Source organism: Mycteria americana, chromosome 1 (assembly GCF_035582795.1).
Source record: "Mycteria americana isolate JAX WOST 10 ecotype Jacksonville Zoo and Gardens chromosome 1, USCA_MyAme_1.0, whole genome shotgun sequence".
Taxonomy (NCBI): Eukaryota; Metazoa; Chordata; class Aves; order Ciconiiformes; family Ciconiidae; genus Mycteria; species Mycteria americana.
In genome coordinates, this window is record NC_134365.1 from 178,028,005 (window position 1) to 178,055,586 (window position 27,582).

Below are 27,582 nucleotides of genomic sequence, written 5' to 3' on the forward strand. Positions count from 1 at the left end.
TAATATGAACAGACAAAACTCATACTTAGCACTTATTACTGGAAAGTATGATGTTACAAGTAATTTTGAGTTAACCAATTGCCAATTAGTTTTCAAAACCAGGCATTTTTTAAGAGGCCATGTAAGTTTTTCACATTTATGCTGATTATCTACCAGGCATTACAAGGAGATTCAATTTAATTATTTGACTCTCTGGCATATATCCAAGAATGAAAGTGTACATGCAAACACTCTTTGTAGGGCTCAAAAAGATGCATAAGTAGGCTTTCAATGACAGGAGACACAACAACAAAAATTATCAAACTCTGCCTGCCTAGTTTCCCTTGTATGTCAAAATAAGTTATTTTTCTTTTTCTACTATCATCTCTTTCACAGACACAGCCCTGAAGACACATACTTAATACTCTATATATTACAAAAAAGAAAGAGAAATAATGATGATTTTTTTCTTCTCCAAGATAGAAAACATTTTCCATGAAAAAAACAGAACTTCCAAATTAACAGCTTTTGAGTTTTTGACTGATATCTTCAGAACTAAAATTTTTACAAAACATGTTTTTTTTTCTGCAGAAAATATATCCCAGTTCTTTATGATTTTTCTTACTTCTCCTATTTCAGTTGAAAATTTATGGCCCATTTTCTGACCAGCTTCTCCAATCTTAAACATCCTTACTGCATAGTTTTTGTATGAAAGTGCTGACACACTTGAAAAAGTGGATAAAGGCATCTCAAAATCAAGAATTCTCCAATACTATGTGTTAGTTCTAAAATAATTTTCTTCCTTTGTCCAAGGTAAAAATGAAAGATAATTATGAAATTAATTACAGAACAGTACTGGGGAATGGAATTAAAGTATGGCTTGCCTCTTTCAATTTCACTTTAATTTTTGCTCTTGCAACATTAAGTGAATTTCCTGCTTAAAATCTATACTTGAAAAGAACAGATTTAAGTAAGAGAGAATTATGGCTCTCTTGACGATGCAAGGTATTCATTTAAATGCTTGTATTAGAACTTTAAATGGTTTCCACTAATAATATTATTAACTATTCTCAAGTAAAATGAGCATGATATTTCAGTGATCAGTAATTTTTTCTAATAAGAAAAAAAAAACAGCAAATTTTTATACATACCAAATTAATTATTCATGAAAAAAATTCTAAGACAACAGGAATGAGAACAGCAGCATGTTTGCACTGTTTACATGAGAAACTGAAAATATTTTGGGCTATTCCTTAAGCATGCATTATTAAACATGTTTAAGAATTATATTCAGAGAAGAACAATATAGTAAAAAAACCCTTTAAAATTTAGATTAAAATTTAGAATAGTGCTTAGAAAAACATATCAGAAATGATATATTAATTTGAAAATTGGGCCAGTTTTGTACATAAAGAATGCACTTAATTTTGCATAGCAGAAGATACAACTTCAGGAATCACGTAATTGTGAATTTACTACAAATACATTTTACCACATCTTTTAACTCTTACTTTTAAATTACTATATTTGGAAAGGAAAATAAAAATGCGTTGCAGTCATAAAATTATTTTCCACCAATTTTTGCACTTTGAGGATCTGCTAAGATATTACCAACAGTGTCATTCTTTATCCAGATCCTGATTTGCAAATAGATTTTAACTAAAGTAGATTAAAACACTTAAACATTCCCTCACTCTCTCCTTTAAGTCTTTTAAAAATTACAAACATTGTTATCTTTTTCTGGACTCCTAAATGTAGAGATCACAAGGTCACAAACTGATCATGTATGGAGCTGAAGTTTAAACTCCACTTCTAAATCCCATTTTATCCAACTGAACCTTAGCAATATCACTTAAAGACCTTTGTGTTTTGCTAGAAATTGAATGAATTAAGCTAAATCCAACATAATCATCTGCTTTACTCACTTGACCATTTTGTAATTAAGGGCCTTAAACTGAAATTTAAAAAAAACCCTTATACCTAATTTATCTTTTTGTGTTTTTACTTGTTTTTAGAACAACTGTTTCAATATATTGTCTTAGAAATAAAATAATGAAATATCTTTGCAATTAATAATTTCTCTAATTTAGCATGTCTCATTTTGTTTTGTTTCCTACCATTTTCTTTCAGCTCATTGAACATTCTGGATCTGTTTGGAATCCTTTCTTTCTTATTCATGTTTAAATAATGATTTCAGTAAACCTGTTTTAGCTCAGAGACATTTTCCAGGCATTTTTCTGTAGTAACACAAATATTCAGTACATGAAATTCAATATTTATGTTGCTCATGGACTAAATTATTCATAATGTGTGAGTTAGTCAAGCCAACTGCTCAACCAGCTCACAAAGAAAGAGACTATACTAAATCCCTCAGAATTCTGTATTCTCTGAGAAAGGTTATTTTCTCCCCAGCAATAAGATGAAGCAGACTTAAGGTTCTGTAAGAAACTCTAGACCAGTTCTTTCTTGAAACATACGGCTAATCATTTCTATTACAAATAATCTACATTAAGATTTACTGCTTAGACACAACACTTTCATTAGTCTGTCTTAAGTCTGTGATCTGTGTATGCATGCAGGTGATAATATATTGCAAAGAGATCAATCACATAGCAGTAATAGTGAACAGTCTTGGACTGGAATTTTGGAAAGAAATTTAATTGTGTTTTCTGTGTAACAACTGAAGTCTGACATCTACTAAGCTGGTATTTTGGGGGGATTGCAGTCACTGGCAGAGGAAACGTGTTCAGTGTTTAATTGATTTGTGATTCCAACTTTTTCCCCACACATTAAAAATAATTTCATATTCAGAAGAAATTTTAAACTGCCTTTCCAGCCTTCAGATATAATCCTGAGTCCTCCCTATCCCTCCCCCACATCAGGGTACAAAAAACCCCCAAACCAAAACAAAAAGAATACAGCATAGTTGGCGTTTGTTTTCCTTAACCTATCATTAGGTTACCAAAAAGAATATATTACATAAACAAATAATCACACAGACACACATTCTCTGAGGCTTTACATTTGATATAAAAATGAAGAAACTGATTTTTTCCCCCCACTCTTGAATAAACTAAGTAATGGGATTGGAATATTCATTGGTAGCATCTGTGGTAAGTAATTAAACTGTGGTGTTGAAACCACTTTCACAACATTAACACTTCCCCAAAGCTTATGATTTAATGAGCCCATTTATTAAAATCTTCAATATTATTTTCTATAAGTGGTCCCTTGTTATCTTTTATCACACTGTTCAAACTTTAATTTTAACTTAATTTTTAAATTTGCCCACACTTTTTTGGCACACACACTCACTTTTGTTGGACTACTAGTACTACTGGGTCTATCTTTGAAACTGGTACTAATTTGACCAATTTACTTATCACTCTGATGTGTTACTGATTCAAATGTTATTCAGTTTAGGAAAACAGTAATTGTTTTACTCCCCTCCCACCCAGCTTCTGCCTCTAGTAATGTTTTTTCACAATGATTTTATTAATCTATGTATTTTACATAGTGGCTGAAATAAGAGTGCAAAATCTAAGATGTAAGCTTTCTACACACTTAGTTATACTGATGCAGAGACGTACATTTAAACTCATCGTGCTAGGCTCTCTCTCCAGTAAATGGAGAAAAAAAAATCTTTATTTCAAGATAAATCCCTTCTTAAAGAAAATACCTATCTCATATGTTAGATATTTATTTTCCAGATATCCAAAGTTAGGTGAGATGAATCTTTCTTAGAGTACCTTGTATTTTTTCTTCTCTGAACCTTGAGGAAAAAAGTAATATCATAATTCTGAGACCCATGCATATTTTGTAATAGTGTTAAATACTACATAAGGAATAAGAAAAGTTCTAATGGTCAAATTGCATTCATAAGGAAGACGAACAAAAAAATCACATTAAAAAAAAAATAAAATAAAAAAAATACCCCAACACTACAAGCAACAAAAAGGCTGGGCTACAACAAAGCATTCTTATTGTATGGTCTCTTTTGGTTCAAAGGCAGATGTTTCTATCTGAAGATCTTCTGAATCAAATTATTTTTTTTTTCTTCTGAAAGTGATAAATTGAATAGAAGATTAAGTAAAAGCATGACAGATGCCAACAAATGGAACACAAAAGTTATTCAGTCAATAACAGGTAATAGCCTACATTTGAAAATTACTGGTTTTTTTATTTTTAACTGTAGTTACCTGTTAACTGTAGTTAACTGTAGTCTAACAAAATTGATGTCATTTTGATAAAACTCCGCTAAGAGAATAAGTACAAAGAAATGGATTACAAAAGAAGCATCTTTTCCCTAAATAATGTTTTCCTGTTTCAAATACAATCTTCAGGTCTTAGAAATAGGTAAAAAGGATATATAAGAAAACCTCACACAGAAAGGGAACGGTCTATTTAAACTCCTTTTCCATATAGTATATTTCAAGGATAAATGTTACAAATGTCTAATGAAGAATTCTTCTAGTACATACATAATACATGAAATGTTCATGGCTGAACTAGAACTAGAAAAGAAAACATTTCTGATTATGTGTTTGTGCTGGTTTTGGCTGGGATAGAGTTAATTTTCTCCATAGTAGCTAGTATGGGGCTATGTTTTGGATTTGTGCTGGAAACAGTTGATAACACAGAGATATTTTAACTGTTGCTGAGCAGTGCTTACATGGAGTCAAGACCTTTTCTGCTTCTCACCCCACCCCACCAGCGAGTAGGCTGGGGGTGCACAAGAAGTTGGGAGGGGACACAGCTGGGACAGCTGACCCCAACTGACCAAAGGGCTATTCCATACCGTATGATGTCATGCTCAGCATATAAAGCTGGGGAAGAAGAAGGAAAGGGGAGACTTTTGGAGTGATGGTGTTTGTCTTCCCACTTAACTGTTATGTATGATGGAGCCCTGCTTTTTGGGAGATGGCTGAACACCTGCCTGCCCATGGGAAGTGGTGAATGAATTCTTTGGTTTGCTTTGCTTGTGTGAACGGCTTTTGCTTTCCCTATTAAACTGTCTTTGTCTCAACCCACGAGTTTTCTCACTTTCACTCTTCTGATTGTCTCCCCCATCCCACCTGAGGGGAGTGAGTGAGTGTCTGTGTGGTGCTTAGTTGCTGGCTAGCGTTAAACCACAACAGTGTTCTTCTATTATGCAGGATCAATTTAAGGGAGAAGGAAGGATGCAGAAAACAGCACTACACTGCAAAAACAGGGATTTAACATTAGGGAAGGGAAGTCCAACCCATCTCTTAGACCTCTCATTACCCTTTTTCCAGGAAGACTATTCAAGATACCCCATTGTACCGGTCCAAGCATTTGCTATCCCTTTTTCCTTCCTTCTTTTGTTAAAAGTCACAGATTTCAAATTATGTCAAGAGTAATAAAGGTTTCTGCTTTTAAAAACCACCTGTTGTTAACAATTGCTGGGAGCAGTGATTGATCTTCGCCTTCACTACTTTCAACTAGTTATGTTTGCACGACCCCCGGAGGCATGATCTATGGAACACCAACAACTAGCAGCAAAACTTGCCATATAGAAGGATAGCTTAATCTTTGCTAGGATCAACTCTCACCCTGTTACTATCCTGATAAGCCAGTTATCTCAAGCTAGCTTAGATACCTCTAGACTAAATTATAGAAATCATTACTGATCTGGATGATGGGGCAGAGTATACCCTCAGCAAGTTTGCTGATGACACGAAACTGGGAGGAGTGGCTGACAGCGACTGGGAGGTTTGTGCTGCCATCCAGAGGAACCTCAACAGGTTGGACAAAGGGACTGACAGGAACCTCATGAAGTCCAACAAGGACAAAGGCAAAGTCCTGCACCTAGGGAGGAATAACCTCAAACACCAGTATATGCTGGGGGCCACCCAGCTGGAAAGCAGCTTGGCAGAAAAGGATCTGGGGTCCTGGCGGACACTAAGTTGAATGTGAGACAGAAATGTGCCCTTGCCACGAAGGAGGCTAAGGGTGTCCTGGGCTGCTGAATTGCCAGCAGGTCGAGGGAGGTGGTCCTTCCCCTCTACTCAGCACCGGTGGGGCCCAGTGCTGTGTCCCCAGTGCTGGGCTCCCCAGTATAAGAGAGATAAGGGAGAATAGAGAGTCCAGCGAAGGGCTGCTTAGATGGTTAAAGGATCAGAGCATCTCACTCCTATGAGGAAAGGCTGAGAGAGCTGCGACAGTTCAGTGTAGAGAAGAGGGGGATCTTATCAATCTGGCTCTTCTCAGTGGTGCCTAGTGACAGGACCAGAGGCAATGGGCACAAACTGAAACAAGGAGGTTCCATCTGAACATCAAGAAACACTTTTTTACTGTGAGGGTCATTGAGCACTGGCACAGGTTGCCCAGGGAAGTTGTGCAGTCTCCCTCCTTGGAGATATTCAGAAGCTGTCTGGACACAGTCCTGGGCAACTGGCTCTGGGTGGCCCTGCTTAATTAAGCACAGGGCTTAGATCAGATGACCTATAGAGTTCCACTCCTACCTCAACCATTCTGTGATTCTGTGATTGTAAGTAGAAAATAAGTACAGCTTGCATTAAATAGGTATGCAATTGTTACACATTATAACAAGGTAAACTTAGACATCTGGGTTAGACTCAGTCAAAGTTTCACAGTAATTAGGTGTGCAATTTAAGCTGTGCCTTCCAGGGACTGTACAGCGTGCTGTTCTCCAGGTAGCGACAACATAGTTCCTGAGCAGACAGGCTGAATCTACTCCACTGACATATTTTAATGTCATTCTGGTTCGGGGGTATTTGTGGCCCACATTGAAAGGTCCTTCTACCTTGTTTGGATCCCAACAGAACTGTGAAGTCTGCAGAAAGCTTGTTTTTCTCCTATGATAAAACTTCTCTCTCCAATTTCTTTGTTGCTCTCATTAATCAAAACAGAGCCCATTACTACATGATAAACTCCACAAAATCAGTTTAAAATCCAGTAGCACTGGATTTTTGCTATTATTGCCACTCATGAGCAAAATGTATTACTGGAGAGTGAAACAACAGTGTTCATTACATACAGTGCTGTTTGAATCTGATGGTAATTTTCATGTTGTATGCTTGCAGATGAAAACACAGCTGGGACAGGTCTAAGGGAAACAGGTATCTGAAAAGGTATTCAAAACAAGATTTCTAAAAGTGGTCAGCAACTTGCAATTCTGTTTAGGAACATAAACTACACTGGTAGACTTTTAAAAGTGCTTAGCACCTATCCATTTTCATTAAAATTGCTACGAACAGCTGGGTGTTAAGCATGTTGGCAAGTCTCAGCGTATCAAGTAGATGCCTAAACGACAGTGGAGCTTTGCTGAAAGTTATGCTAATTTTCATTGCTGAGATCCATGCAGGGTATTATGATGCCGTTTATTTGTATGATTAAAAAAATGAGTGTAAACCAGAGTTTGAACTGGAAAATGACATGGGGTACACCACTGTTATTTGATCCACTCCCATTGCATTTACTTTTATTAGTTTCATTGAACATACAGGATTTTCAAATGTGAGTTATTATATCCTGGCATCCTAATCAGTAAAAATTTATTGAAAGAACTTAAAAATATGTTTCCAAAGAGGATGACTGAATAGCCACACACACATTGAGCAATTTCTGCAACAATCTGATATAATGAACAATCTGACAGTCACTAAGACAGAAAAAGATAGAAAGGTGCTGAATAATGAATATCAATGATATGACCTTGTAAAAACATAAACAACAGGCTAAACATGTCTTCTCAAAACTAAATACATCATTTTATGCAAATAAAACTGTATTACACATTTAAGTATGCACTGAAAATGGTGCTTTTTTAAAGATCAAGGAAAGATATACTCTTATTTATATGACCAGAGCTTATAATTGATTTGGACAGTTAATATAATCTCATGTATCAATAAATACATGTTTTCACATGGACACACTCTATACATTCTAATGGGGACATTTATGAGAATAAATGTTTCGCATAGAATGAGCAACAGAAGTAGAATATTTTTATCAAAACATTGTTCTGAACCTTTGGCAATGCAGAATTAATATAAAGAGAGGCAAGGTTTGTATTTTCTATTCATCATTATCATTCCCCTATAATTTTATGACCAAGTGCAAAAGTTATTTACCGAGTGAAGATCTACTCTTCCACTAAATAAATTTACCCAAACATATTTAGTAACAAACCATATGCTCAGTATATCATAAGACACTGAATAAAAAGTCAGGTAAGTAAGTTGCTGGTGTGTAGGATAAAGAAATAGTATTATAGCATTATGTTGCCACAACTTTTTATTTGAACAGCAGCTCATGACAGCTTCAAAGCATTGACTGATACGTTACTGATATTTACTGGTATTTACTAAACTTTACTGATAGAAAACCATATTTGGAAATGAATGTCACACATAACTGTGTTGAATGGTTATCTTTTTCACTGTTTATAAATTTTCACGCTGACACTTATCTACACAAGAAATGCCATATTGACAGGACTTTTGGACAATTTTAGAATTAGCTAAAAGACAAAAAAGAACCCTTTGGATCATATCTGTACACTGCATTAAACTATCACATCTTTCTTCAGATAAAATATCAGCTGACAAGACACCTCCACAGCCAGAGAAGTTGGTATAAAAAAAGAAAAAAGTTAGCTTTACTGCACGATCTATATAAGAAAAGTAGAGAAATGAGAGCATATTCTGCCTTTATTGAGTATAATCAGCTAACTGCCATTTCACAGGCAAGTGAAATTTCAGGCCCAAATTTCTGCTATATTGATAAGCTAATAGAGGAATATGGAGGCAATCCCAGAAGCTTGCCTGAAACTTTCTTTTTTATGGACTGAGAATGTATTAATTCTTAATGTAATTATTTTTATTTACTTGAAGTTACATAAAAATTACATTAAAAATATCGTCAAACTTCCTCACATTCCCAAATTTATATTATTCTGATACAAGCTGACATTCAAATCAAAGTGATTGCTTAATTCAGTTGCATAAAAACAAGCATTTAGCACCATTTGAGATGCCACATGGTGTCTAAGAATCCACACAAGGCCAGTAAATATGTCATTGGATTTATAAGGGAACGCTTCCAGAAATCTGCTAGGAGCCAGGCAGCACGATAATCCATGGCACCTCTCAAATCAGCACATAGGTTTGTTCCTATGTGCGGGGAACTGCACTAGATCTTCATTGCCTACAGTGGGAGGTCAGGAATCTAGCTGATGTGGAGAAGCCTGCACACACAGGTGAATAAGAAACTGAATCATACCTTCAGTCCTTTCAGATGCAAGTTATGATCTCCTGCCATCCAAATCATTTAGACATGATTGAAAGAATTCACCAAATGCTGTAGAGGATGACTGAATATACACACATACTTAGCATTTAGCCCAGACAGTAGGTGAGAACAACTGAAAAACCTGGAATTCTAGTCAGGTGTGAGTTCATATCAGCTTCACTTCTTTAGTGATGCTAGAGATGGTTAGAGAACTGAAAAAGGTTATCACTTCATATTATCAATCACACTGCTCTGAAGGAGAAAGTTAGAGATTGACTGACATACAGTGATACCCTCCATTTTTGCTAAGCAAAGGATCCTTCAATAGTTTCATCTAGCCCAATATACATCGAAAGGTTCAGAACTCAATGAACCTCAGTCTGATGACTGCCTGGTTAATTGGTTTTTTTAGCAGTACAGAGAAATACCTCTTTGCCAAATGCCAGCTGAGCTGTGGAAGGAATTTACAAGGTTGCCTCACAACGTCAATTATGCAAGCTAGGATGTAAAGGGTTTCTACTTGATTATTATATGCAAATTCATATACACTTTTAAAATCGTGTACAGCCAGATGTAATGTGTACATTCTGAGGGGATTTAGAGGCTTAGCATTTCCTACAGGTTCCCTATAACATCTCTGTATAAATAAGAACAGAACCCAGGTGGATCAGTTCACTTTCTCTCCAGTGACTTACAGGGTATTTAAGTACTTCACTTTATAAGGACTGGATTGTCTCTGCCCCTAGGCAAGAAACCTAATTTAGATGCCTGTATTAGTTTCACTGGATCAGAGCCACAGTGTATTTAATACTGAAAGCCTATGCATTATCCTACTGATGTGATTTGCAAGCCTCTGGAAGTGATATTATTAAAAGTGTTGCAGAGAGAAAGGCAATAATATCTGTGCTTTACCCTGTGCTATTTTTTAGCTTTCATAGTTAACCAATGATCTACTATTACAAGCAGTTGCAAAAAACTTCCATTATAAAAACAGCACACTGGTGGAGTACAAGTTATCTTTAACTTAACCATTTCTGCAAGTAAATATTTGTGCTCTTTTTATCATGCACATCTTTGCTAAGAAACATTAAAACATAAGTGTAACATCCTCATTCTTTCCTAGTCATGCTATTCTAGGCACTCAGTATCATGTGTTAACTCCTAACTCTTGCTTGTAAATTCCTTTAGCAGCCCAATTGTCATTAGCAACTTCTCACACTCTTAAGAAATACCATGAAAATAATGTTTTGCCCAATAGAAGCTGCACACATTCTTGGCTCATGCTGTAGCCTCAACATTAACAGACACATTACACTGTGTACAGACAAAAACAAGCTTTTCATCTTAGTAAATGCCATTACAGCACTAGTAAACAAAATAGGACTAGGCAGAGGCTCAAATATGCTGATGAATTGCATTGAATGTTTCCAAGGACAGCTTGAGTCAAGGAATGGGAGATACAAGCATAGAAGAAACCATTCTGTTTTGGGAAAGGAGGAGAGAAAGGAGAATTCAGTGATATAAACTCTTCTATACTGTTTGCCTTCAGGGCCAGAAGTTAATGTTTTAGCTTCAACCGCAGATGAGGTTAGACTGTTGCCTATACAGAATTAGTGAGGATTCAGATGAACCATTTTGTTCCCTGAGCTGTGGGGATGGTAATCCCTGCATCATGCATCATGGGGAAGGTAATGATTAGATGATGGGTCAGGACAGTCATCAGGGAACCAGGTGAGAACACCTTTAGCTATTCTAGCCAGACCTTAATGGGTATATTTTTCCACAGCTATAGATTTTCACCTCTAACTAAAAGGTTCACAAGAACATTTTACTATAAAATAATGAAATAAATGTATATGTGGATATGGATGTGTATGTATATCCATGCATCAATATATGCTGAGGGCCACGCAGCTGGAAAGCAGCTTGGCAGAACAGAAGCCAGCAATGTGCCCTTGCTGCAAAGAAGGCTAATAGTGTTCTGGGCTGCATTAGACAAACTATTGCCAGTAGGTCAAGGGAGGTGATCCTTCCCCACTACTCAGCACTGGTGAGGCCAAACTTGGAGTGCTGTGTCCAGTTCTAGGTTCCTCAGTACAAGAGAGACATGGACATACTGCAGAGAATTCCATGAAGGGTCACAAAGATGAGGAAGGGACTGGAGCATCTCTCCTATGAGGAGAGGCTGAAAGAGCTGGGACAGTTCAGCCTGGAGAAGAGAAGGCTCAGGGGGATCTTACTAATGTGCATAAATACCTGAAGGGAGGGTGCATATAGGATGGAGCCAGGCTCTTTTCAGTGGTGCCCAATGAGAGGACCAGAAGCAATGGGCACAAACTGAAACACAGGAGGTGCTGTCTGAACATCAGGAAACACTTTTATAACTGTGAGGGTGAGTAGCCCCTGGCACAGTCCTTGGAGGTATTCAAAAGCCATTTGGACACGGTCCTGGGCAACTGGCTCTAGGCGTTCCTGCTTGAGCAGAGGTGTTGGACCAGGTGACCTCCAGAGGTCCCTTCCAACCTCAGTCATTCTGTGATTCTGTGATTATATATACATTTATCATATAATGTCAAAAAAGACATAACCACAAACTGTCTTTAGTGTTTTTGCTTTGTTTTACATGTATTAATTTTGTTTGATTTTTTAAAAGATTAAAATGGTTTTATTCAAATTTCATTTAAAAATACTGCTGAAAATTGAGGGCAACTGTGGTACCTTTTAGCCACAAAAAGTAGCTTCTTAGAGTTTTTGAGCAACTGACAAAATCAAATGTCAGCTTAATGACATTTTTTGTTTGTTTCTTAACTTGTTTGTTTGTTAACTTACTCTCTGAAGAATGCTATTAAAAATCACAGGAAAAAATATTTATGATAAGCTTGTAAATGAACAATTCAAGTAAATAATCTAAAATACTTCAGTATTAACAAGGTTTAAGGCTCCCACCAAATTTTTACTCTCCCTGAATCCTTTAAGAGTGAAAATGAACATAAATTAAGTTACGTTTTCTGTACAGATCAACACAAAATATTTGGAACACTTATTGAAAGGAAGTAACTAAATCTTACCTGTTATAACGTGAAATAATTTCTTATATTGGTCAAGCCACCAATCTTTCTAGTTTGACTTGAATAAAGAAATGTGAACTGTTTTAATTTAGCAGATGGTTTCAGGCAAATCAAAGGAGCAAAATTAAACTAAAGTTCTGTGACAACATTGCAGGTTCTATTATTTCAGTTTCAGTTTCATGATACTTTCCTTTTAATATGTTAATACTGATTGGCTTCTCCTAAATTCTTCTATTGAATTTTGAATTACATCGTTTGATATCCTATTACTGAAGTCTGACTACATTGCCAATATAATTACTGCACCTTGAAAGTGAAATGAGGTGTCATAAAAACTCAGGCTATAAATTTAAGCCTTCATTTTAAGAGGATCTCAATACAATCTTTCCAATCTGTTAATAATCTTTGCAGTATATGACTTCATCTTTTTTAGTGAATTTAAAAGTAAGGAGTGCAAATCTTTTTTTCTCAAAGGTCCAATGATGAGCTTTTAATTTTGACCTGGCTTCTCTCCAGAGAGTTTTTCAGTTAATTTTCAGTACAATGAAAATGATAGGTGTTCTATTTGATTTATACTTAAGTATAAACCATAGTAGGAAAAATTTCACCTTTTGGTAATAAAAAGTAAATTTTCACCTCCAGCTCTCAATAATTTTCTGTTGAAACTTTGTTATATCTAATTTTAATTTGGAAATAATTTTAAAATACTTTTTTAGCATTATAGCAAAAATTTATATGATGCAGTACTCGATTACAGACAAGCACCAGTGCATAAGGGTTAATTTTCAGAATAAACTGAACAAAAAAATACAGAGAATTGCCAGAAGTATATCACTCTAAAATAATTCTTTTTGAACTTCCTTACAAACCGTTTTGAAACTGTTATTTTTTTTTCATATACCCTACTCACTGGTCACCTGCTTCCTTTCCTTCAGAAAGAAACGTGTTCTCTCTAAAAGATGGACTTGAATCTGAAGAAAGAAGTTTTATGAGAAACTTTCTAAAAGTGGAATTAAGTTTGAGGTTAACACAATGGTTTTAGGACTTTATAGGTGGGTGTCAATGACGTAAGATACCAATGATACATGGTTACATTTGTGATGCTTATCTATGATAGGCAGTGGAAATCTAGGATTTAATTCAGTTGCTAAACATGGGATATAGTGATACTTGGGTAACTTAAGGTATCCAGGATATTCTCATGAGGATGACGGATAACAAAGTGGACACAACTGAGTTGCATAAATGAGGGACATTAGTGCTGTTGGCAGTGTCTCAGGGTATCCTTATGTGTTAGGGCCACAGAGACAGCAAAGGAAACCCAGAAGCAGGTATTGTGGAGTGTGGACATAGCTACTCAGAAATTGTACAGGGAATTGCCTTTAACACTATAGATAAAGGGCTACAACACTCAGCTTGGTAATGTGGGGATCACTGGTTTACATGCAATTAGCAGTGCAGAGGTAAGCAAAGTATGTGATACCTAGACCAGGCAAAATCCCTATTGATTAGAGGAATGCAGCTAAATTTATGAGCCATACATTTAGAATTTGTAGCGGGGTTAGAAGATTCCAAACATAAAACTAGTTTTAAATCTTGCCTCTAAATTATTTCAGCTGATACTTTATATACCATAGAATCATAGAATCATAGAATCATAGAACAGCCCAGGTTGGAAGCGACTTTGAAAGATCTTCTGGTCCAGCCTTTTATGGGAATGGGAGTCTAGATGGGAATGAGACAATTACATACCTTACACACATACATACATTACCTGGTATTTTACATAAGGCTATTGAAAAGGAAAGTAATCTTTTTAATCTTGGGTCTATTTTTCATCATTTTCAGCAATTCACAGAAAACAAAAAATAGTTGTATTCCTTTTGTCTGACTTAAGTCAATAGCTTCATTTAACTCCACAGTGATAGATCTTGCAGATATTAATTATAAAGAAGATTATTACTAATAATTTTTACTAATAATTTTACTAATAATTACTAATAGGGCAGGGACCAGTAACCAACAAAGCCTGCATGATCTTTTTCTACACAATAAGAGCTAGAGGTGAGGCTGGTGTGTGAACAGTTTAAGTTATCTTTTGTAAATGCTTGGCAGATTTAAAAAGAACACTTCAAAGACTGCAGTAATGCCCAGTATTGTGTGCTAGCTTCTCAATTGGCATAGATGTTGAAAAATAAACAGCTCACATTTCTGACAAAGAAATCTTTAAGTGCCACATTTGACTGTTTCCTTTGTAGCACATTATATATTGGAAAGTAAAACAAAAAAACCCCACCCAACCCTCTGAGATCTCAGTATGATACAAAGTGCAAAGTATCATAAATCATAGCATTATGATTTATGATAGTTCTTGTTTTAAACAGCTCCTTCCTAGCATTCTTTTCTTGATTCCTTTCAGAGTGGGTATATTTTTTGTACATCTTAGACATTACAATACCAGTATCTGGTCATGTAGTGAGCTGCCACTCTTAGCCTACCTTCATCTTTCTTCCCATATTCTTCAAAATATTAGCTGAAACAGAATAACTACTTAAGCATGTCAGAGAATCATATGCTATGCTTATACTGATAAAGGAAACATGGCAAGAAACAACTGAGTAACACCAGTTGGATTAGTGCTACAATCCCCTACGGCATATTTGTCCAGCAGAGAGCTAACGGGAGTGGTTCAAACCAGAGCCAAGGATTGAGTTAACAACTGAGCAGTAAGGGTGACCAAGATCTGGTGTTTGAGGTCTCTCCCTGTTTTTCTTTTTGTTTTGCAGTGTCATATACCCAATATGAAGGAACCTCAGGATGTCATTTGGGGATTCCAGTATTAATATTTACTTTTTAATTAATATTTAATTAATTTATTTAATATTTAATTTTTAAGCAGATTTGAACTTGGATTTCTTTCTTGATTTTGGACAAGCGAGTCATTCTGGAAGGTCAATATCCAGAATAGCAACTGGGATTCACAACCAAAAGTATTTGCCATTGTCATATTATTTTTGTCTTTTTTTATTTCATGGTTTGAAGGAAATAAATTTTGCAGACTCAGACAGAGAAGAAACAGCTCAACAATATATTTTGCTGTATCAGTGACTCCTTTGTTCATTCATTGGACTCTCAGATCAGGATTTGACCTCTAAGGAATAGTAAGTATGCTCAAATGAACATGAAGAGATTTAGATATGTGAGAACATTGTCTCTGGCTTCCTATGTAGAAATAACTCCTGTAGACATTGATATGATCTGATATTATTGCTAGCACAATTATGGAATTATCTAAAAGTCACCATCAAAAAAAAAGACTGAAATGGCAGCTGATTCTGACCTTACTCATCACTGCCCAATTCTCAGTATTGTGACCTTCCCCATAAATAGTCCTTTGTGGTGCCCAACGCAGGGTGCCAAAAAGGGCTGTGATGGGTTAATCCTGGCCAGCAGCCAAACACACACCCTGCCTCTCACTCACTCTCCTCTCCTGTGGGATGGGGAGAAAATAAAAGGAAGGTGAGAAGACTCAGGGATCGAGATAAAGACAATTTAATAGGGAAAACAAAAGCTGTGCACACAAGCAAAGCAAAAAGAGGAATTCATTCACTACTTCCCATCGGCAGGCAGATGTCCAGCCACGTCCTGGTGAACAGGGCCTCAGTACGTGTAACAGTTGCTCAGGAAGACAAACGCCATAACCACAATCGTCCTCCCCCTTCCTCCTTTCCCTGAGCTTTTTATTGCTGAGCACAGTGTCATACAGTACGAAATATCCCTTTGGTCAGTTGGGGTCAGCTGTCTCGGCTGTCTCCTCCCAATCTCTTGCCCACTGCCAACCTACTGGCTTTTGGAAGGCTAGTGGGGTAGGGAAGAGAGAAAGCCTTGATGCTGTGTGAGCACTGTTCAGCAATAGCCAAAACATTGGTACGTTACCAACACTGTTTTAGCCACAAGTGCAAAGCACAGCACCATACAGGCTGCCATGAAGAACGTCAACTACACCCCAGCCAGACCCAGCACACTAGCTGAAAGGAGAATGATTATCTGGAAGCACTAAACAGAATAAAATTACTATTTACTTCTCTGGAAAAAAAAGGGAACTGAAGCCTGAATCACAGAAACATAGAAGCTTTCACAGGAAGGGAGCTCCAAATGACCTCCAGCAGTCAACTAGTTCAACCTCTCCCTCAAATCAGGGCTAATGCCAACACTGGATTTGGTGAGCACCTGGTCTACCTAATTCAGGAGAACCTTCAATGAAGAAGATTGCTTAGCCTCTGAAAAACTTGCTGAAGTGGTTCACTGTGTTCTAACTGATTCCCCCTCCAGCAAATGTCCAACCTGAACTGTCCATGCTAGACCTTGGGGCATTTGCCCCTTCTTATATTTTGTGGTGCTCCCAAGAAGAATTTGGTTCCATGATCTTCCCTTCAAGAAGTCTTAAATTGCTATTAGGTCATCGCTTAGCCTCCTCTTCACCAGACTAAACAAGCCTGCTTCCTCAGCCTCTCCTCTTCTAGCTGACGTACCATCTTGGTAGCCCATCACTGGACTTTCTCCAGTTTCTTCCTATGCCTTCAAATTGTGGAGTGCAAAATTGGAAACAATATTCCAGGTGCAGCCTTAGCAGCACCAGGTATTATGGGAATAATAACTTCATATGGCCTGCTGACAGAATTTTTCCTGATGTAGACCAATATGTAGTTTTCCTCATTCATGCTGTTGGCTTGTACTCGGTCTGGTATCTGTCATAATCCCCAGGGTTTGTTTTTTTTTTCTGAGAATATTAACTATTCTACCTGTCTTTAGCATGTTATGATATCTGCGGTTACTCCTCTTCACTTTCAGAACTCTGCACTTCTTGACTATCTGTTGGCGCAATCCTCAAGTTTATTGATGTCACTCTGGATGGTTTTGCTTTTAAACACCCAGAGTATTCAACAGTTACAGATTATAAACCAGTGAGAGTTTTCACAATAAAAGTGATATTATTATTGTTGTTGTTGCTGTTGTTATTGTTATTAAAATAAAATAATTTAAAAATACCTGCGGTGGAAGCAGTGGTAATCTGATATAAGCAAGTAGCATACTTAGGTCATTGCATCGCCTCTGCATATCATACTTCACCCACATCATTAAGGCATGGAAAATGGTCTCTTCATCAGGAACATTCACATCATCACTAGCAAGAAGTTTATGGAGTTCTTCAGCCGGTAGAAGTAAAAATTCTTGATTTCTTATAACTTCCATTATATTCTCCTGAGAAGAAGAAAGTATTTCAGATTCAGTAATACTGGAAGAACATAAAAGCAGCTGTTAAAGCTAATAAACCCATAGGATTAGTCAATATCTGCCACACCCAGCCCTCTTACAGCTCATAGAGTCATAGAATCATAGAATAGTTTGGGTTGGAAGGGACCTTTAAAGGTCATCTAGTCCAACCCCCCTGCAAGAGCAGGGACATCTTCAACTAGATCAGGTTGCTCAGAGCCCCATCCAACCTGACCTTGAATGTTTCCAGGGATGGGGCCTCCACTACCTCTCTGGGCAACCTTTTCCAGTGCCTCACCACCCTTATTGTAAAAAAATTCTTTCTTAAATCCAGTCGTGAGAGAAACAAACCAAAGATGATTAGAATTAAACAGCTATAGTTGTAATTCATGTATGAATATATTCAGAAAACAATATGAAGATTATATGGTAATATTGTAATTAAAAATTGGCAGAATTAGTAAAGGCTAGGGCAGGTCTGCATATTGTTTGAAATTTTTATAAACTCAGTTGTAATTGAGCACATTCAATATATTGTAAATCTTTACATGCACATACTACCTTTTCCTGTATTTTTTCACTATCATCTGATCTATTTCTTAAATAACTTGTCAGTCATATACAGTTATATTATCAATATCCAGATGATGGCTGTCTATACATATGACAAGGCTGAGAGGAAGATCAACACCATGAACTTAGGAGTTGGGCCAACTTGAGGATTGGGCCATTGAAATAAGGGCTCATTATTTCTCGAACTTGTTTAGAACAGATTGTTAACATCCAGCTAACATGCAAAATGTATACAGCAATTAAAATCTCACAGTACTGGAATTTATAATACACATAGGAATAACTATAAAAACCTAAACAAAAACTATATAAACTATATAAAAACATATAGATATAAACTATACAAACTAAACAAAAATGTTTCATTTAGTTGACTGAATCCTAAGAACTGAATTAATTGCTCTCTGAACTACCTACCCTACATTAACAGGACACAACAGAAGCACAGTTCTGCAGGGTATCTTTCTCCAAATATTTCTTTTAGGGTGCTTGATCTCTATGGAGAAATTGCAAATGTGTTCCCATATTCTTGATTCATAGACAATTATAAGTGAAGTAGGTATAGACTGGAGGCACAAGACCCTCCTCCTAGAAAAAATCTAATTTTTGACATAAAACAAAAATATAAAAAGTGTTGGAGGGATACGTAAGTTACAAAATCTGATAGATAAAAGATAATAATGAATTTCATAATAGTATTTTGGATAGACTTTGTGAAAGTAAGATGAGAAGCAGGGAAGGAATGACAAAACATCAGTCAAGGACTTAAGTGTAAGAACAAAATTGAGGGAAGTGGATAATTCCACTGCTACACCCACTCAATTCAATTCTTAGCATATCAAAATTCAAATTAATGCTGTCTATAATTGCTTGTTTGGATCTGGGCCAGGGGAAAGATTAACTGGTCATCACGACCTGAAATAGAAGTAACACAGTATTACCGAGACAATATAACTAATACAGAAAAAAACCTGCAAGACTTAAAACATCAGAATTATACTCTGGCCCTAGTAAGTCAGTCAAATATTGTCCTCCCCCCGCCCCATGCAATACAAGGAGATTATTATTTTAATTCTCCAGCATCATATTCTTTGAAAGTTACTTCTTAAAAGAATCTATTAAAAACTAACTGCATATTATTTTATATAAGGTAGCAGAGATGAATAATACAGAGATAGACATGACAAAATCATGACAGACAGATGGTCATTGAAATGTATAATATAATTACACATGAAATACATACATGCAAATAGAATAAATTAGCTGAAGCTGAAAGTGATGCTTATTATTATGAATGTTAATACTTTTACACGTAAAACTCAACTTCCGATAAGTAACTTTTTAACTCTACATATGCACCCAAAACAGGGTGCTGACACAACAGACAATCAAAGGTATATATATGCTCATGGTCTGTATTAACCGTGCTGTTAAGTTATCTTTACAGAACTGATAATTAGATCAAAACATGACTCAGTTATTTTTTTAAATTGCTTGATTAAATGTCAATAGGTACCTAAAAACCTAGATTTTTATGGCCTAACGTTTTAATCCGTTGACTCCCGATAAAGTTCAAATTGTGTGACTAGAACATTGTACAATAGCTTGGAAATGTAAGGGAACTAGTTTGCAGACACTTAACCACAAGTTGGCTTAATTCATTTTAATTAAAAAGCCATAAAACGCAGAAAATTTCATTGCACTTCTCAGTAAAATTATTTATAAGCCAAAGTTTAATTAAGGCTGGTTAAACTGACATTAAATCCCATTATGAAAAAAATATAACTCTTCTTCTTAATAGGAACCAACTTCAAACTTTGCAATAGCATATTAATCTAAAGACCTAATATTATTGAGAAGCATTGCGATGGTAGAATACATTTTATGAACTCACAGAACTTAATTAATTTTGAATAACACTCAGAGTAGTGGCTCTAAATTCAGAATAATAATTTTAGCTTTGATTAAGATTTTTTATAATTTTTAATTGTCTTTTCATTTGGATATATGCTTAAGGAGAACTTAGTCCAGCCTTTGTACTGATTTACCATTGACTGAAAGTAGAATCTAACAAAATGTTCAGACAAAACATATGAGCTCAAATCTGTTCTTCTAAACAGATACCTTGTTCGATATGGTATATTTATATATACTTTATATATATAAAACAGCAATAAAATCCAGGTTCTCGATCTTCAGAGCTAAAAACTCTCTCTTTTAAGTATTTAGCATTTCCTAAATTGACTATTGAATGTTTAGAACTTCCTAGATTTCATTTTAATTTCTTGAGATTAATTTCATTTCATTCATTTCAAAGCATGCCTTGCTATTTCAATGCCTTGCTGTTTTATTATAACAGAAATAATTTATTATATGCTTATTGTGGAAAAATATCTGCCTTTCTTTGGGGAACAGGATACAAAAGATATCTGCAAGCTACTGGTTAAAATTTTCAGGATAAATGAAATAAATTTTAAATTCTCCTGAAATTAAGGTGCAAGATAGGAATTGAGCTACTCAGTCCCGCTCTAGTGAAGTGCTTTCAGGAATGCTTAGGTCCTCACGGGCTGAGAAACCTTAATTTTGAGAATAAGGGTACTCAGCGTTTAAGCATGAGGGTTATGTGACAGTCCAGGGTTATGTGACAGAGGTGTATGAGTTTTCAGGACCTGTAACTCTTGACTCTGATACTTAAGAAGCTTTGTAGATCTGGTCTTCACTGTCTCATAAGTCTCATAAGATCAACTGGGCTGTGACTAATGCCTCTCCTGCATGGGTCATTCACTTAGCCTTTCCCTTCAGCAAGAATTGTAATGTTTTAATTAAGTAGAGTAGTGGATTTTTGCTTTTAAATTAGAAAAGGTAACTTACAGTAGAAAGTGTGAAAGTCTCTGAACCCACTTGGAGAAAGCTATGTCTCACTTGGTTGCCCTTCCACTTTCTCAAAATGATCATGCAATAATCATTGCTGTGGGGTCATAGCATTTCCACAGCAGAGCTGTTTCACTTTTAAACCTTTTCAGCAGCACACAGGATTAGAATTAAATGACTATAAAGTATTAGCACAGTAGAGTCATGTAAACAAAACATATCTGTATTTAAAGGTAGATAAGCAAGCACCTGAGTATCTGAGTCTAACAGATTGTGCATCATAGGAACATAACTGCTCTAATGAAATTAAACTATTACCAAATGGAATGTAATAAAAATAAATTCTACTACATATATCCTTATAATGATGTTATCAATACAAATGAATTTGATTTTTTTTTTAATCAAGACTTGTAACAAACATTATTTCACATGTAATCAAATTATCTTGCAAAAGTTAGTTCTCATTGATGTTTATGTCATTGATTTCACTAATCAGCATGCATCAGTTGTAAGGAAGAACCTGAGAATAATTTCTTCAGTATTATAAAAAATATGAAGTAATTTCATACCTTGACAAAGAATGTCATGTTCTGAGAGTGCTATTTAGAACCTGTTACATCAGAGTTGCCGTGGCAGTAAAATGCTTAGCAGGTTTTTTGGTTTTGGATGTAGGGGTCTTATTTAAGAAGTTTTACATTTTATTGATTTTGATGCTGTGGCCTTTCCAATACGAAAAAAAGAAACGCATAAAATAATGCTGAAAAAAAGGTATCCATACACTAGCCTTTCACTTAAATAGCAAATCACTGGTGTCAATGAATATTTTAAGCCCAGACTGCTTTTAGTTTAGAACCTAAGTTTTCATGCAAACATTTAAATAAATGAATAAATAGGGCATCTGATTTCCATATTAAATCATATAGTATACTTTCTGAAGTGCTAAAGACCTGAAAGCCAATTTTGATTTTGGTCAAGCCCCAAACTATTTCATTCTGGAATTATTGCTGCTGTACTACATTGAATTCAGCCCTCTTGTTTTGTACGCCCACTTTTCCCTATCAGCTGTGTATCATACAAGACTACATCCCTTTTGCAAAAACTATGCTATCGTGTCTCTTCTTTCCTAAGGAGAATGGGCTTTTAAATTCCTGAACTCCCATTAGACAAAGGACCAGCACTTATTAATATGCTTATGGTCTGGTTCTCTAGCCAAATCCCAGATTTTATCTGAAAGCGAGCTCCATATGCCCTATGTAATCCAAAGAGCTACATGTTTCTTCCAGTACTAGATGCCAGCCTGATGTCACCATTACAAAAGGGATATAAAGGCTGGGGCACTCAAAGGATAGGCAGCTAGTGGAAAGAGATCATGTAGGTGTATGAACTTTTGTCAGTGGGAAGAGAGATCAGCAGCTGCTGCTTTTTGGGGAGAGCAGACAGCAAGTTGAGGATCGAAGAGACTGTGACTATGGATACCAGCTCACACAGCATACTGAAATCTTAATAGAGACTTATAGATTACAAAGTTAAACTATCATGATCTAAATATTTTCCTTTTTTACTTCAACTTTTAAATTCTTTTATTTTCAAAAATTTTCAGGTTTTAGGATATGACGCCGCAGAATTAGCCAGATTATAGTCTAATTCATCACCAGTATCATGCAGCATTCTGGGATTTCACAATCTAAATGTAGTTCGTAACCAGTTGGTCATAGACGCTTGCTGATACGCCAGCTCATCACAATAAACTCGCTAAAACTTTCAAGCTGGAGGGCCTTAATCTTGCATGTTTTCTTAACTGTGCCAGAATGGTTAATATTTGTTTCCTGTTTTGCTGAAGGATCTTAGCTCACACATGCTGCACATATTCTTCTTCACATCTAAGAAGATCCAAGAAGCCTAACCTGTACATGAAACAGTCACAACTTGCTAAATGGATGAGGACATCTACACATCTTGCTCCCCCTGACTGAAACAGTCTTCCAACACTGTTCTGGAAGGTCCTGTATCCCATAAAAACTGGAACTTCTGGGTGCTAAGCCCCAGTGCATGCATAATATGTTCTTCCTAGCATGGAAGCTAGGAAAAACAGAACTCATAGCCTGTAAAACAGTTTTCTTGTTATTAATTACTCCACCTTTCTTTTTTTCTCCCCCCCTCCCCCCCCCCCCCCCCCGCCTTTGAGGTCTTTTTTAATGTTAGTTTATGCTCCCAAAATAAGGTTAATAGAACCAGGGAGCACAAACTGGGGACCTAAAAAACTGGAATGTTTGTGTTCTGTGACTCGAATTGGCCCAGATCGATATATTTGTCATTGGAAAGGTTCTCAGCACAATTTCAAGAAAATAGCAAAAGAGATCAGCACTGTGAATCATCTAGAGGTGGTACTTTGGACTGAAAAGGCTAAAAGTGGCAAAAATAGAGACTCACAGTGCAAATTTTCACATTGGTGCAGTATTATAAAGTGCGAATACACTTTGTAATGACTCTGGTGACTGTCTTTGTTTTGCTTTTACTTGTATAAGACATACCCTTAGCACTCCCCAAATACGGAAAATATGAGCTGCCCCAACTTTTTAAATTGTGCTGTTTGCACAGTAGGAATGCAACCCTTCTCACCTAGATAACAGAACAAGTTTCTGAGTTTAAATTTTAAAACTCCAGGGAAGTAGTCATCATGACACTCTCACTTTCTTACTCTCCTAGCTTGACTTTTCTTTCTTCCTTTCCCTGCTGCTGTAATTATGCTTTGGTACAAGTTTGCTGCCCCAATCCAGCACTATCATCCAATTTACAGTCTGGCCACAGTGGCTTCCCTAACCTGTAGGTCACAGAATCACAGAATCATTTAGACTAGAAGGGAGCTCTTGAGATCATCTAGTCCAATGCCCTTGTTCAAGCAGGGTCAGATAGAGCAGGTTGTCCAAGACTGTGTCTAGTTGGGTTTTGAATACCGCCACAGAAGGTCACTCCACAACCTCTCTTTGCAATGTATTCCAGTGTTTGAACACCCTCACAGTAAAAAAGTGTTTTTTTGTGTTCTGATGGAATTTCATGTTTTTTAATTTGTGTCCATTCCCTCTTGTCCTGTTACTGGGCACTACTAAGAAGAGTCTGCCCCCCTCATCTTCAATCCCTTGCATCAGGCATTTAACACATTGACAAGATCCCCCCTGAGCTTTCTCTTCTCCAAGCTGAAGAGTCCCAGCTCTCTCAGTCTGTCCTTACATGAAAAATGCTCAAGTAACCATTGGGGCAACTACTGGAGATAAACCACTCCATAACTGGTACACCCCAGGGAGGAGGAACAGAACCATTTTGTAGGATAGGAGGACATAAGGACCATCACTTACAACGTCATGCAGGACAGGATAATACCCGGGTAAAATAATGAGCTTAGGCAAGAGGGATGTCTTCCACTAAGAGCCCCATCAACACTCCCCATAGCTTCTGGCCATTGCTGGAATACTCCATCCATGGATAGATTAAAACTCACTCAGGATGGGAACATATACGCATACACATTCTGTAGCAGGTACAGCAAGTACTAGCCCTTATTGATCAAATCAGCCCTGGTACCACACCATACTGGAGCACTCAAGACTGTGGCCAAGAGTTGGAATTGCAGCTTATGGCATCTTAAGCAAGATGAGTAAAGACAAAAGTAGTGTTAGAGAAGTCTCAAAAGCAGCAGTTAGGCACTGGGCTGCTCAGCAAAGGTTACAAGTGTGTCTCAAGATTTAATGTAACTTGCTGTGCATGACTGTGGTGTATGCTAGAGCCGAGGCCTGTGGATTAATAAAACCAGTAAGTAATTATTTCAGCCACTGTGCCGTAGTTTACTCCACTCATTATGCAGAATCCACAACTAGGGAGGATGTTGGTATTCAGTTACAGAGGTGTGCTTCAATCTGTGTAACAAGCCTAACAGGAACCTCACCTAAATCAAATCTTATTAAAAGAAAGCTGGAAATCAGAAAAAAAATATTTCTTGCTGTTAAAGCATCAAGCTCTAGAACAGATTTCCAGTGGGTGGGCAGGGAATAGGTCTGTTAGGACAGTGTAATAACTTAGGATGGAGTTTACAAAAGGGGTTACCATAAGCTGGTTTCCCCGGACAGCAGGGAACTGCCTTAGAATCCCTTTCAGTTTTGTTTTAACCCTTGTGTTGAACCTAATAACATCTGATCCACTGAAGATTGCTTCCTATAAAGGCATCATCTCAAAGACTTCTGGAGATGGATAATTTGCCACTTTTGCAGTAGCTTTCAGAAGTAATCATCCTCAACATTAAAATGGGTGTCTAATTTCCCATTTGAACTTATCTGTCTTCCACTCATACACACCAGTTCTTATTATTAATTTCTCCCTCTGATTAATGAGCCCATTAGCACCAAAACTTAAAAAACTCAAAATAATCTCTTGGGTCTTTAATAACTCAAAGGACTTGAGTGGTTATGGCCTTGCTTTTACAATTCATTCACAGTAATGTGTCCTGTAACACCATGTTGTAATGTTCAGGAGTGAAAACAAGATACTTAATCATTAACACTGTTTCTTGTGGTAGCACCTACAAATTCACTGGTAATCTCATAATCATTCACTGACCTATCCTGACCCTCCGTAGCTTGTGAAATGTGATGGAATACAGCACAAAGCAAAGGCTGAAAGTATATGCAAGATCATGGCTATTAAAAAAAGCTTCTACTTTCATAAATGATTAATAAATACTGTAATTAAGATAATATTCCAAAAAGCAATTGAAACCTCACTCAGAGCATTAGAGTGAAATCTTTTCTCATATGCCTGTACTCCAAACTTGAATTAAAAATAAGCAGCCATTAAAATGAAAATGCATCTAATGAACCATGGGAAATTGCATGACCATAGAGGAAAAAAGCCTTGTTCTATTACTCTCCTTTCCACACTATAAAGACGTGCAACAACAGTGTTTCTTCTGTCTTCATTAGCTATCTCAAAGCATATGTGTTCTGTGTCTCATGTGATATATGCTGTTGCTGGAGAATGTTTTAGTTACAGTTTTGTTTGAGGAGCAAAATTTTAAAAAATAGTAGTTTATGTTAATATTGCAGATTCAGTAGTCATTTTAACTGAAACTAAATATTTAAAAAATCACAGCAGAGACATATGAAAACTTCAGCATTTCTGATTAATTTATAGCAAATCACTGTATTGAAAAAGTACATACCTTCCAAGAGCATTCTAGAAAACAAATAGCCCATCATACAGAAAATATAATGTTCAGGAAATGCCTGAATCATGTGCCTGAATCATTCTCTCACACACTTTGTTTTTCATTGTCAGACTCCAATCTACCTTTCAACTAATATCCAGCATAATTTGAAGCATTCCTGAGAGTCTTATTTAGTATGAAAGAAGAGAATATATTCCAAATTAGAAAAACATTGGAACACAAAAAGGATTCTGAGAAAGAACCACCTCTCTATGTAAAGGGGACTTCCAAAGACTTCCACTCCATAAGCAGGTTTGAAGAAAGTCATATGGTAATTACCTTCTGACAGCACTTACAGCCTTCAAGCACATTATTAAATCCAGATTAATTCTAAAGACACAGTGTTATGGTACAAAGTTAATTAAAATCACCACACATACCCCTCCCCTAGATAACAGAAACTTTTTGTACTCCACAGTATTTCAGAAAATAGAATAATTCACACAAAGATGTCTGATCATTAACAATGGTGATTTCCATACTCTTTCCAACAAATTAATGGTATACAGTATAATGTAAAATAAACACTGTATTTAGATCTTAAGTGGTTTGTCAAGATACAAGGCTGCTGAAAACTTGTCACATTAAGTTGTTGTCTTTGACAGAGCACTTAAAAAACCTGTTAAATGAATGCTGAAAATATATTAACCTACTGTGTGAATCCCAGAAGACAATTTTCAGACTGAAGTGAAATTGTAAAACATTTGTCATCCTGCACATAATATTGATTAAACTGACAGTTATCCTTGTTTTATTGGTGCTTTGGAAATTACAAATTTGGAAGGAACAGACATTATGTTTCACTCTCTCCAAGACTGCATGTTACCATCAAATAATCTCATGCTGTCAACTAACTATAATATGCAGTAATTTCTCAGCATCAGTTCTTTATTGGGAAGGGGGAGGAGGCAAAGAGAACTTTATAGCTGTGTCTCACTGTTGGTTGGTTGGTTTTTTTTTTTCATTATCTTGTGTTCAAGTTCTCACAAAATTCATTATCATTCCACTCTTTTTAAAATCCACCACTTAAAAAATCATCTGTACTTTTTAAAAGAATGATCTGAGGAAACTGCACCCAAACTCAACTTCCCAAGCTATTTACTACAAAGCCAGTGGCTCCTTACATAATTAAACATTCCCTATAAAACACAAAGAAAGATTTCTAGATTTCTTATCACTCATCTAAAATCTTCACATTTCTTTCTTGTTTTTTTTATTTATCAACACAAATAAACAGATATTTTTTTCTGGAAATAAACAGAATACTACTAGATGAGA

At 36.3% G+C, this 27,582-nt stretch overlaps 1 protein-coding gene across 2 annotated transcripts in view; it reads right to left on the reverse strand.

Moving 5' to 3' along the window:
• Positions 1 to 27,582, reverse strand: part of KLHL1 (kelch like family member 1) — a 251,190-nt gene that overhangs the window by 88,219 nt on the left and 135,389 nt on the right. For both annotated transcript variants that reach the window (XM_075491973.1, XM_075491972.1), the window contains one exon: positions 17,376 to 17,588. In XM_075491973.1, coding sequence (XP_075348088.1) covers positions 17,376 to 17,588 — 213 coding nt within the window. The remainder of the gene's footprint in view (positions 1 to 17,375; positions 17,589 to 27,582) is intronic.